Source organism: Micropterus dolomieu, linkage group LG16, assembly GCF_021292245.1.
Source record: "Micropterus dolomieu isolate WLL.071019.BEF.003 ecotype Adirondacks linkage group LG16, ASM2129224v1, whole genome shotgun sequence".
Lineage (NCBI taxonomy): Eukaryota > Metazoa > Chordata > Actinopteri > Centrarchiformes > Centrarchidae > Micropterus > Micropterus dolomieu.
The window spans coordinates 4,812,517-4,825,911 of record NC_060165.1 but is presented as its reverse complement, the minus strand read 5'-3'; the positions used below and the strand labels follow the sequence as shown (position 1 = coordinate 4,825,911).

Sequence of the window (13,395 nt, the reverse complement as noted above, 5' to 3'; positions counted from 1 at the left end):
AGGGTATCAGTATCAATAAAAATTAACGATCCTCATACCTAAACTTTAATGTCTATTTTAAATCTCTCTAAGCATTTCGTCAGCAGTTTTCAGATGCAGCGGGCAGTAGTTGTCAGCAACAAAGATCAGCTAAACGTGCTGTATACAACCTGCCCAGCACAAAACAGCAGACAGACAAAGTTAGCAGCTAACTTAGGATTTAGAGTCAGATATTTTTCTCTGGAGCTGGTGGAGAGCAAAAGGAGAGAGAATAGTGAACATTTACCACTTGGCCTGATTCACGATTTCAAATAATGCCAATGTTGCTTGTCTGTAGCGTAAAGCTAACAAATTAGCCATATAATTTTATAAGGAAATAATATGTCGAAATTATACTTGCTGCTGGTTTGCAGGTAAATAATGCAGGTTTACGGTACAGCAGCACTAAACCCAACATGTTTGTGGGTTAATTAAAGTTTAATTGCTCGTTCCTTGCTGAGAATGTGCCAAGTTGTGTGTGGCTTTAGAAGATTCAGACAGGTGGAAGATGCTTCCGTACAAGGAGTGAGGGAGTATGAAAATGATATGAATCATAGGCTTTGGCCCACACAGTTACCAGATCTCTCCACCACCGTCATCAAAACACCAAATGAGGGAATCTTTTAAAGGATCGTTGGTTATTCCTCCAGCAGAGTTCAGAGACGTGGAGAATCTATGGCAAGGAGCACTGACGCTGTTCTGGAGGGACGTGGAAATACACCTTGCTAAGGCAGCTTATGTCTTCTTCCCCCCTTAAGTTCTTTACTCATCTGTATTTGCAGCAACCATACAGTATGAAGAGCAGCTACAGAAAGGAGCAATTCAAACATGATTCACACTTTCCTACATATATAAGTTAACAGTTAATCCTTTTATATTTTTTACTTTTCCCATGATAAATGTCATGATAATTGTCTCCTCAACAACTTATACACAGATGATGTATAAGTTGATGGAGGATTTGTTAGAGGTATGTGTAGCTTGCATACACAAGACAGTCCGTTCTATTAGTGCGGTATTTTTGTTTTGCCTTCATAACAACGTGTTTTGATTGTAAGCTGAAAAAATGTCAAAAGGCGCCCGTCAGATATAGAAAAAAGGAAAAAGGCTGTTGTTATCTCTTCTTTCCCTGCTACTAAAAAGAATCTGGGTCAGAAATCTGCTGCAAGTGATGTTTAACTATTATGTAATATGTCATGGCATTTTATCCTGCATAAGCACTCTTCATCTTTCCAGGGGCAGAGCGCGCTCTGTGTTTAAGGCAGTGTTTCCTGTAGAGCTTTGGAAGCTTTGGAGGAGATGGGGTTCATTTCTGTTACAGCATGTGTATATATTTTATATATACTGTATGTATATATACAATATATGAATGTTTATGGATATTTGTGCTGTAAATTTTGTAGTAATTACCGCGGCTGGCGTTTGATGAATGAGACTAAATGATGAATTCTTAGTACACTGTACTATACGTGCAAAGGTGGGAATTGGGATGCAAGTGTGGAAATTAATATGGAAAACAGTCCAAGCAAAGCTACTGGAAAATGTAGTTTACTTATGAATTACATTAGAGCCTTTTGCCATCTTCATTAAAACTCTTCAGTGAATGAAATGATTTATGATCCTGCAAACAAAATGCCAGGAGCGGGTACACAGCACAGACTGTTCAGTACAAAGATATAGTGACTGACCAGCGCTAGCATGTTCTCTGCTGCTAGCATGTTAGTGGTCAACTACAGTTGTTCACTACTAGCCCTGTGAGCAGCTACTGTGTCACCAGGGATTTGCAAGGTGCCAAACAGAAGCAAAGCAGGAACAAAATGGCTCTAAAATATGAAGTTAAAATACGAGGCAAATTTACTGTTTGTGCAGGTAAAATAAAAAATGTATATAACCTCCCAAGTGTCCCACAAAGTCAGCTTCTCTCGAAATGGGGAATAAAACTGATGGTTTTGCACCATTACTCCCATCTCTGCTTTTGCTTTATGACTCTGCTTCAGACAGAACATGAAATATTTCAGAGCATCTCCTCCACTGCCCTTGTAAGTCTTCTAGTCGACACAGCAGGGTTGCTGGCTTCGGTCTGAAAGCCACTTAAAAGGCAGAAAAATCCACCCACATTCAGCAAGGAAAAAAGTCTCTTTGTCCTAAAATACTACTTTTTTTGTTGACCCCCCTGAAGGAGAACTGGACAACATGCCACACTTTGAGATGATGGTGACATTGGTCTGTTTTTATTTTACCTTTGTTAATCCAGGGAAGGTTGTCTGACACCCATGCCATGATACACACTTAAATATTCAACTCACTGTCACCTCAAAGTCGAACAAAACATGAGTAAAAATGCTGTGACACTGACCTGTTCTGAGGTGGAGAGGTGATGCAATAATTGAAAATGTATATTAATATATCTGCAGTCAAGGTTGAATTATTGGCCCTCAATGACGTATCTATTATGTTTTGCCCTCGGTGGTAGAACAAGCTGCTTTGGAATCTAAATGTGTGAGCCATCATTGTGAGTCTGTTTACTTTGAGTCACGCTGGACTCACACAGGAGCCGTGTGCGCTGCGTTACAGCTGCGCAGCGGCTGCCGGAGCTTTGCGCGGCCATTGTAGTCAATGCTTGTGCTCACACCAGAAGCGCAGCTTCCCAGAAGCGGCCCTCCGCACTGCTGCGCGGAGAATCGGCAGCCGGCCTTTGACAGAAGACGCGTCACAGTTAAAACAGACAAGAAAGTAGCCTTTTTAACCACGGTAGAAGCACAAAAATCAAGGACAACATATCGAATCAACTACATCTAAACAATTCAGCAAAATCAGGCAGGCAAAACGTTCTTATTCTGAAATGTTTAATGTAGGAAATTCAGCCCTGCAGGGAACTGGGGGGAAACTGTTCACAGAGAGCTGTGATCGGTAGCAGAAGCACACAAAATGACAAATAAAAAACAAGTTAACAAGGTGCAGCAAGCTAAGGCCCACACGCCTCCTGTGTGAGTCTGGCCGCATATCCTTATCCTTATATCACTTCACCCTAATCAAATACAGCAAGACCTCTGTTGCAGCAATACCTGCTATGTCCAGCCTTAATTTTTTATATCTTTTAGTTGTGGATATCATTTCTGAGCTTGACAGTCACACATGTACGTATCTCTGCTACCATCTTCACTAACATCCTAGTGTCACTGATTGCTCAACTCCTCTGGTTTATCTAAGATCCGCCTTTTGGTTTACACTTAACTAAAAACTGACTCGCACTACCTGCAGGTCCTAAAAGTCCAACTGCTGTCTAACAAAAGAATGTGGTTGTATTGGGCAGCTCACAAGGGTAAACCTATAAAATAATTTCAAGACTTGGCAACATCCAAGCAATGTCAAATTTGTCATTCAGCACGACCATCCTCTAAATGCAAGAGTTTAATCAAATATATATTTAAGTTGTTTAAACTAAAAAAACATATGCAAGGTCACTGAACTTAAGTTCAGTTCAATCAACAGCTTTTTAGTAACATCAGCAAACCTTACATTTAGATTTATTTTCTAGTTACAGTCGGTTTGAAGAGTCATCATTTGGCTCAAAGACTTTGCTTACTGCTTTTGCAGATCCTGTTCCCTACCTTTGCACCAGCGTTAGTGCAAAGCCAATGTAGGAGGCTGCTGTCAGTACAATAAAAGTGTATTGGCATAGGGACTGAATTAGACTCTAACCTTCAATATTGTTGGCATTGTTTTCACACTGTCAGAGGAAACAATCGTGACTTCTGTTAAAAGACATATAAACAATTTTCCATGATCTATATTTACTTTGTACTTTACTAAACTTCACAAATGAAAGCACTGAATGCTGGGACATACGCTAAACTGTTTCTTTAGAAAACTTAATTTGATGAGTTTAGAAAACACTAATTCAAATGATCTTTTCAGGTCACTAGAGTTCAAGTCAGAGGAGCTCAAGTTTGTAATTTCTGAAATGGGACTGAAAATGAAAAGTTGAAATTTTAACTGGAGGCAACTTGAAATAAAAACCAAGTTGAATTTTAAATGTAGCTAAAAATCAAGTATGATGCAAGATGATAGCGAGTCTGATCTGATAGTTACCTAAATGTGAATAAAATTTTTATCTGACAAGACATAGATACATCTTTGCCTCATTGGAGCAACTCTCTGCGAGGTAACCCACCAAAGGCCCACATCTTTAGACATTTACAGATCAGACACTTTGTGCAGTCTCAAATATCCTGCATTCCCAACACACTTGACGACAATTTTATCGATCTGGAGCTTGCCTTCAGTCCATTAAGCGAAGGATCTGCATCTGTCTTCTATGAATGAATATCAGGGTTGATATGTTCCCCAATCTGTTAACCAAACTAAAAGCAGCTTTGGTGCAAGACTTAGACCACTCCCTCTCTGCCAAAAAAATGTAATGACTTTTTCAAGTTAGTGCAAAAATGTACCCTGAAGTTAATCCCAGCTGCCAATTCGTTCATTCATTTCCCTTTCTTCCTCATTTATTTATTTTAATTGTTAAATTTGCTTTTGAATTTACCTAAATAACATATATAACCACCTTTTCCTTAATTCAGTTACTGTGTGCAAAAACTGTTTACTGACAGAATAATTTTGTAACTTTGTAGTTTTTACAAAACTTAAAATACTTTACAAAGCATAAAATAAACTATTGTTTCCTGGAAGTTTTGAATGAGTCAAACTTTAGCCAGGAAGGATGCCTTTCATTGGCCTGTCATGCATTTAGATCTACTCCCTCCCCCCGACAGAGTTGAGTCACCAACCAGCCTCCACTGCTTTTCAAATGCTAATATAGGCCTGCCACATGTAGTGATCCTACTGTATCTACCAATAAAACTGTTCTCAGGCTGCCTGTCACAATTTATATTCTTTCTTAGTGACACAGATTATTCATAGCATTCGCTTTATCTCTCTGTCACTCTCCTCCCCACCCCCACACTCATCTACATAATTAATCAAAGTAATCACTAATCATCAGGTGAGGCTTTTATTAAGAGCATCCACGCCGGATTCTCACGTCAGTCTGACAGTAGCCATGAGTTTGTCATATATGATAGTGGAAAAAAGAAGATTGTTGATTTGTATTCTTCGAGTATTTAGGAGGAACCATCTAGGAATCGTCTCAGTCCTTTCAGTCACAAACTCCTCTTGCCCCCATGCCCCCGTGACTGGAGGTCAGTGTAACTGTGCTTTCCCACTGCAAGACAATGAGCTGAGCCAAGATTGCATTAGAAAACCACTCTGTTGATGCCCCTCCACAAAGCCCTGTTTATTGACCTCTGACGTTCATGACAGTTTCCTAATCCGTTTGCCTTGTCGTTGTAAGCTGCTCTTAGTGTTGTCCATCCTCTCAGAAAGTGACTCTAAGGTTTCTAGCCAATCAGAACTTAGCAGTTTGATTTCCCCCTTCCCGATTAACTGAGCTATATCCAATCAGTGACATTGTTGACTTTGTCTTTCTTCTTACTGTGCTGCCTGTGGTTGTGTTTCGTCTTACTGGGGATTAGGGCGGTGTTCTGGGTATGACTGTGACGTCAGTTTACCACGCTATCCGCTGCAGCCATCGTGTGTTAATTACCATCCTGTTAAATGGGCAGTTGGGATGGATAGATAGAAAGATTAGGGACAGTCTGCAGTGTCTTGACATTTTGACTGACTACTGCTTACCTGCTGCTGAAGTGTGGTTTGCAGGACAGAGGATAGCCGTAGTGAGCTTCCCCCCTCTGCTGTGCACAGGAACAGGTGGAGGGAATTGTGTTTGGGGCCAGAGCTCAAGATCTGGCCAATGAGAGCGTCTATTGCTGCTCTGTGGGTTGAACTTAATACACTTTTAGGTGGCACTGTGCTCACACATACATTTATAAAATCTATAGTTTCAATACTTGAAAAATGAACTGATAATAATGAACGTCAACAAAATTAATACAGAGGGGCAAATATACTGTGAGATGAAATCCTTAATATGTCTTTAAATTGTCAATTAATAATTGGTATAATAATCTAATTTATGTTGTCTAAATAGAGCTTAAACAAATTGTAGATTAATTGATTTGTCAATTGACTCGCCTGCCATTCACCGGTCTTGTGCCAAGTTTTACATGCGTGCCGTGCGGCCGACAACTGAACGCACGTCGCGGTTTCTCGCAGGTCTGTTTCAAGTAGGCTTCTGTTTAAAAACGATATAATAATCTTTGTGTGGTTCATCAATGGTGATAAGTGTTCCTCTACTGCCACTACACACATACACAAACATATTACGCCCACACACGCGCACTGCCACCCCCTTCCTTAAGGGTCAAGGTTACAATTTTGGATTTATTCACGCACTTTAAAAACATTTATTAAAAGCTTCTTTCTTTTCACATGTTTATTTACAGCATTATATGTTGAAATGTATATTATAATAGGCTGTATATTTACTTATTGGGAGAAAACTGGTAGGTCTAAATAAAATCAGTCGTTGAGCTTCCCCAGATGGCCAAAATGGTGTGATCTTCGAGCTTCGACTGTGAGACTGACCGTATTGAATCTTCGACTATTTGGGGTCAGCCCTAATTTACATTCTTTACATTAAATAATGCCTAAATGAGCTGAATGGTATCTCTTCATTTAGTGCATACATTTCCAAAGATAACATTTGTAAGTGGCAGACAAAAAATAAAACATTTAAAATTAACTTCAGTCCCTGGACTGCATTTGTTCTACTTGTACAAGAGTGTGTGTGTGTGTGTGTGTGTGTGTGTGTGTGTGTGTGTGTGTGTGTGTACTGTAATCTCAGTTCATTCAATCATCTTGTATTACCCAATCCCTTATCTTATCCCTGCCATTGCCCTGATATGTTGCCAGTTCTGTGTCAAGTTATGTTCTCCGTTTACATTTTTGTTATACTAATGTCTGATATTTCTTTTGTTTTCTGTCTCTTGTCTCCTCTTCTTTTTTTCTTCCTTTTTTTTGTTGTTGTTGTTGTTGTCGTCCTGTGTGGCTGCGGCTTCTCCCACTGATGCTGCTGTTGCTGATGCTGCCACTATCGCCCATCCTGCTGCACGCAAACCTACCACTACCAACATCTGGCCAACAACACATGGTGGATGCTCCTCCTTCTCCCCCTTTAATCTTTATCCAAAATCTCGGGACACACTTCTTCTTCAATCCCTCTCCCTCTCCGTTCCTGTTTCTCTCTATGTTCCCCTGCTATCACTTGTACTTTTCTTTTTCTATCTCCACCCTATTCCTCTGATAGCACCATGCAGAGTTGAGAGAACACCATGCAACCTCCGGTAAGCCAGTGACCTTTCAGAGGAAGGGGCTATGGGCAGTGAACACTGTCAGGGGAAGGGCCAGGGCTGGTATTTAGGGGAATGGAGTGTGTGTGTTTTTAAGTAGGGCAAAAATCTAATAGTAAGTCACCCAATTTCCTCTGACAAATGTTCTTTTAAATATGTTTATTTTTCAATGCCAGTGTGTACTTTAACTGTCCTGAGGCTCCTAATAGTTATTTCACTTGCTTTATTCCACAAAGGTCCACCCTCATTAATAAACCATTAACTGCAGTTGGTCATGGAGCAAAATTTACATAAAGTCTCTTTGACATTAATTTAGCTTGGAGCTTTCTTTATACTTGCAGGTTTTCCATGTTGTATCGGCTGTGTTTCTGTAGCACTGCTGCCCCCTTAAAAATGCCTTGTTTTAAATGTGTCTTTACCACCTGATTTGTCACTTGCTGTTGTTCAAACCTTCAAACTACTCTACTGTGACAGGTGTGAGTTAGCGGTGTATTGCGGAAAAGTGAGCATGTGTGTGTGTTCTGGATATGTGGTTCTTTTCTCTACAGCTGTCCCCTTTGCTAGCGTCACCAGTCAGTCTGCTGGGAAAGCGTGTCAGCATGTATACAGGGTGTACCCATGCCCACAAGAGCGCACATACATGTACACAGCTGCGTTTACAGTAACCATCCACAACAACTCAACTGCTGAACACACCCTGCTGTCTGATAGTACAGACAGACGCTGACATCACTGGATTATCTTCTGGATTATGTAGTATATTTGTTATCACATATGTGTGTGTGTGTGTGTGTGTGTGGACACAGTCTGGAGAGTTTAGAAGATTACTAACGGGCAAAATTAAAAAGACGAGCACATCCCCTGCTGAATGTTTAATTGAACTCACAATTACAATGACTTTCCAGGAAGAATTTCTCCCATCTTTGAAAATCCATTCAGCCACTTTGATGAGTCCTTTGTGTACAAAAATAGTTTTGCTTGATTGTTTTAGCCCAGTCAATCAGCTAAGACTCTCTCTTAGATAGAAATACAGCAGGTAATCTATGGCGCTAGTTCCCAAACATGGGTACATGTACCACAGGAGGTCCTGCAGTTGCCAGGCGGTATGCCGAGTAGCGCAGCTAATTAGATTCTAATTAATTAATTCCTAATTTTCTTAACTTAATAAACTCAAGAAGTCCTATGGCAAAAATAGAGTTTTATAAGGAGCTACCATACAACAAAATCAGGGAGTGTTTTGTTCAACAAAAGATAAACCTTGTGTTTTAATTCATACATTTATTTTGGTCCTTTGTCAATAAAACAGCGCTACCATTTCCTAGGAATAAAATGCCTGCTTGCTTCATTAGCACCATGTAAACAAGGTGGAGTGATAAGAGACACACATGAAGGCTATCACCACTTTTTCCAATCATAAGACATGGATGAAAACAAATGTTATGTAAGTTGTCAGAAAATGGGTTATGAAACAGAAGGCTGTACCTAGCAGATGCTCCACAAGGGGGCTGTCTGTACATGTTCTCTGATCTGAAGTAAAGTGGCAGCATGTCTGATCTTTCGTTCATGTCCTTCCTTTTTATCTCTCACCTCCCTTCCTTGTCATTTCCCTGGCTCGTTTTCTCTGTAGCTGCCGTAGTGTGCAGTGATGACACCGTCCTTCTGACCCCAGGCAGGATGAGCCAGCGCCAGGTGAAGGAGCGGGACAAGGAGAGGGAGAGGGAGAAGGAGGCAGGCCTCCAAACGCCCAACAGGGAACACATTGCCACTCCCTCTACCCTCAGCCCGGGGATCAGCTACACCCATGGTAAGATACACACTTCCTTTGGTACAAGGTGGTTTATTCGTCATTATACAACACAAGGTTGTATATCAAACTGAAATGTGTTGTCCCTTCATGCCACACACACATAACTTAATAGATAATTAAATGTGTATTAAAATATGGTAACATTAAAATAAAATAAAATAAAACAATTGTATATACATACAGGTCGGTGCAGGTCGGTGTAAAGATGTGGGCACAACAGTCTCTGATTTCCGTTGCTTGGTCATCGTGAGTCCCATTTTGTCCAGACCGGACCTTTAGCATCAGCCTGGAGTGAAAGCAGGGCCAGCATGGCCCACTTTCCCCACCTCTGTGCGATAACCGCACCCGCCGTGGTGCCTGGTTGTGCTAATCGGGCCGTAAATACCAGCTTCCTTTTCCAATGACTATTTCTGTCAGAGGTGTGTGTTACGGCAATGAAGCCTGAAAAAACTGAAACAGTGTAGTGAAGTTTGAAGGAGCTACCAGCTGCTGCTTCTACAAGCGCTGCCGGTTGCCATAGAAATGTTGCACTCCATAGTTTACTGCAAGTTTCAGACATTTTGTACATACATCCGATAACTTAGTCATACATACTTAACACTCTGCTCACTATCACGAAATAATATCAGTAGGTTCTTATTCTGTGTTAAGCCTCTGTTAATTAAATTCAACACTTCCCGCAGATGTTTCTCATTGAAGTATAACTGTGTTTTAATTGAAATAAAAAATAACACATTCATCCTCTTACAAATGAAAAGTTAAGTTTATAAATAATAAAACAAACTCTTTAGGACGGTCAGCCCTTTTGTTGCTGCAGTCTTCCTTGGTCTGACTCGTAGCTAATGGTGGCTAATTTTAGCAAGCTGGTTAACTGACATTACAGAGGCAGAAAGTTGACTTCATGACTCTTTTCTTCTTGTACTACTTTTTTACATTTACTGTTGTTTTATAATTACCACTAGCTGCAGCAGTTGCTGGCTTTAAAAGCAATTCAACTCTCTTTTCCGGACATTTCTCACAGGACAGGTTTGCATAGGATTACATTCTCCGATCTCCGGTGATCTGATTTTTGAGTTCCTACACATTTTCTGGTAATTCTAGTTCTATGTGATGAGGCACTAATTGTTCTGATAAAAAAACGTGAATATACATTCATATATAACCATTTTTCCCAACCCTGCCTGAATCTCTTAACTCTTAAAATCCTGCTACCTTTTTCTTTCTTTTCTTCGGTTTATGTTCTTTATGAGTGGTTCTCAGCCTGCAAATCTGCTGATGCACAGGCATTTACCGGCAGGATAATCAGATTTCTGTCCTCTCTTTTTGTGCTGCTTTGGTAATTCTGCAATATTGAATTTTTTATATGCAGTAAATCACTTTGTGACAGCCTGAGACCTGTTTGGGGATGCTAACCCTTCATTCAGTATAGGTGCTGTGTGTATAACCTATACAGCAACCATTTTAATGTCCTTTTAAAGTGGTTTCTGTTATTTGTATTTTGTATGTCAATAATGCATTATCTAAAGCACTTTGAATTGCCTTTGTGTATGAAATGTGCTATACAAATAAACTTGCCTTGCCTTACAAGTAAAAATTTGTAAATCAGCCGGTGTATTTGTGGTACATCATAAATACTCAGACTCTTGATGTTGCTCTATAAAAATCTGTTACCCTCAACCTTTGAGCTCTGTCAGTTCAAGAGGTCTGTATGGTTGAACTTATTGTGGTCAAATGATAGTCACGCCACTGGAAATCCCCAGACCACACATTAGCTACAAATCAAATCGATGCTGTGTCACTGTTAAGAAATAAGCTCAAGGGTAGATTTGTTCAGGGGTCTTACATCACCCATCATACTGCTTCTGTCTTGTTCTTGTGTTACAGCCCCCTCTTGTGGATTCTCTGCTGTGGTTGGTGAACTTCAGGGTTTTGATGTACATCTTCTCAGTCTGATCTGTTCAAAGACTCATATAGTTAGGTTTTGTTTTATGATAGCACGGCAAGAATGGGGAATTACAGATTCTTTCATACAGCTTCAAAACTCACCAGCTGGGTTTTAACATTTTAACCAAGTAGATTACATTAACAGTGTTTGGCCTGCTGTTGCCTGGTAGTTTTGATCCGGACAGAGGGAATCTGACCAGTTTCTACCAGTTTCCTAGTTTGTAGTAGTTGTAATAGTTTTCATAGATGGATGTGAAGCTGTCTTTGCTGCTGGGTTTGATAAGCCATGGGAATGTTGTAGTTTCACACTTAACACAAAGTCAAATCTAAAACTGCAAATATGTGACCTAATAATAGAGGCACGTCATTGCAAACATGTGACTCCTCAATACTAGATTGTTGGCTTTTACATTTGTTCGCTCAACGTCTTGAATCCACTTGCATTAAAACATTTGAGACAACTCCGTGGGTTTTTTTCCACTCCTGTAAGGGCTGTACGTCTGCTTCCTACCAGAAGAGGGAGTTAGCATAACATGGAAATAAATTCACATCCCTCTTTTTTGACCTCCACATGAAAAATAACACACATTGTTCTGTTTGTCTCACCATCACAGTGTGTGTTTGTGTGTGTTATTTATGTTTCTGTATATTTATCAAGAATAAGACATGTCATCATGCATGGTATGACGGTGATTGCCTTTGTGCAGTTGTCCTGCATCTGACCTGAACACTGTTTTGTCCAGTTGAATCAAGTTAGTGAAATGAAATGAAAGGAAAAAAAGTATTTCCAAAGAGTATCCTCAGCGCGTGCACTGTAAGCATGATATAGCAGCAGAAAACCTACAAGCATACGTGGCTATCGCCTGTCCAGCAACACCACCCCCTAACCATAACTGTATCTGTGAAGCACCTCAACTCCCTGCAGCCCAAAATGGGTATCCGTGGCAACTGATTTTGCTTGAACTAGCCCTTGGTGTTGTCAAAGTGATGACAGTCTATGACTTGATGTGTTTTTCTTGACCCGTGTCTGAACATCCAGTAATTGTTTTCTTAGTTTGAAGGCTGAGATGTTTAATGTGCGGTTCAGCTGTGTATTTCACTAAGAAATACAGACTGTAGACTCACATGGTGGAGATAGTTGCAGTGACATATTTATGAAATTGATGCTATTCTGTAAACAACAAGCATGATTTCGAGAAGGTAATTCTCATAAGTTCTGTTATAATTACATTTGGAGTGAAGAGCCTCACCTCTGACTGACCAGTTTGCTATATTTAGGCACAAGAAAAAGCCCTAATTTACATGTGGTTTGGTTCGTAATCAAATTCTACCTCCAAAGAAGGACCTGACATCATTAGTGTGAGAGCTGTTGCACCAAAATGTAGCCACATGCCTTTTCTCTCTCAAAATGACAAAATCTTGTTCAGTGAAGGTTTAATGTTTTAGCTCTGAACCTTAATGGATAAGTAAGTCACAGTCGTGGTCTCATTCACTTCCTGTTCTAATTGCAGGCTGAGTTCTCCCCCTGTCACTAATTCTTTAGTTCGCTAAATCATCCTTCGTTTTTGGAGAGTGGACACATGATGTATATTTTAATGCTCAGCTACTCAAGCACGAACTAAAAAAAACAAAATGACAGCTGAAAAGCTTCTTATTTATTTATTTTTTTAAAGCAAATGCACGTTTCTATCAACAAAAGATCAAATTGTGTCAAGCTAACCAGGCTGGCTAGTGGATCAGTTAGTTAGGCATCAGGTTTCATCTTATTCTTGTCGTGGGTTCGAATCCCATAGGAAGCTGTGATAATTGCTTTCAACTTTAAACACCTGCATGGTGTTTGAACTTAATGATGCAAAACAAACTAAAGATACACTCACCTAAAGGATTATTAGGAACACCTGTTCAATTTCTCATTAATGCAATTATCTAATCAACCAATCACATGGCAGTTGCTTCAATGCATTTAGGGGTGTGGTCCTGGTCAAGACAATCTCCTGAACTCCAAACTGAATGTCAGAATGGGAAAGAAAGGTGATTTAAGCAATTTTGAGCGCGGCATGGTTGTTGGTGCCAGACGGGCCGGTCTGAGTATTTTACAATCTGCTCAGTTACTGGGATTTTCACGCACAACCATTTCTAGGGTTGACAAAGAATGGTGTGAAAAGGGAAAAACATCCAGTATGCGGCAGTCCTGTGGGCGAAAATGCCTCGTTGATGCTAGAGGTCAGAGGAGAATGGGCCGACCGATTCAAGCTGATAGAAGAGCAACTTTGACTGAAATAACCACTCGTTACAACCGAGGTATGCAGCAAAGCATTT

The 13,395-nt window shown here is 40.2% G+C and overlaps 1 protein-coding gene across 11 annotated transcripts in view; it reads left to right on the top strand.

Moving 5' to 3' along the window:
- Window positions 1-13,395, top strand: part of osbpl8 (oxysterol binding protein-like 8) — an 89,984-nt gene that overhangs the window by 36,106 nt on the left and 40,483 nt on the right. For 9 of the 11 annotated variants that reach the window (XM_046071704.1, XM_046071710.1, XM_046071703.1 and 6 more), the window contains 2 exons: window positions 7,283-7,319; window positions 8,953-9,129. In XM_046071704.1, coding sequence (XP_045927660.1) covers window positions 7,283-7,319; window positions 8,953-9,129 — 214 coding nt within the window. The remainder of the gene's footprint in view (window positions 1-7,282; window positions 7,320-8,952; window positions 9,130-13,395) is intronic. The other 2 variants (XM_046071713.1, XM_046071714.1) reach the window with 1 other exon arrangement.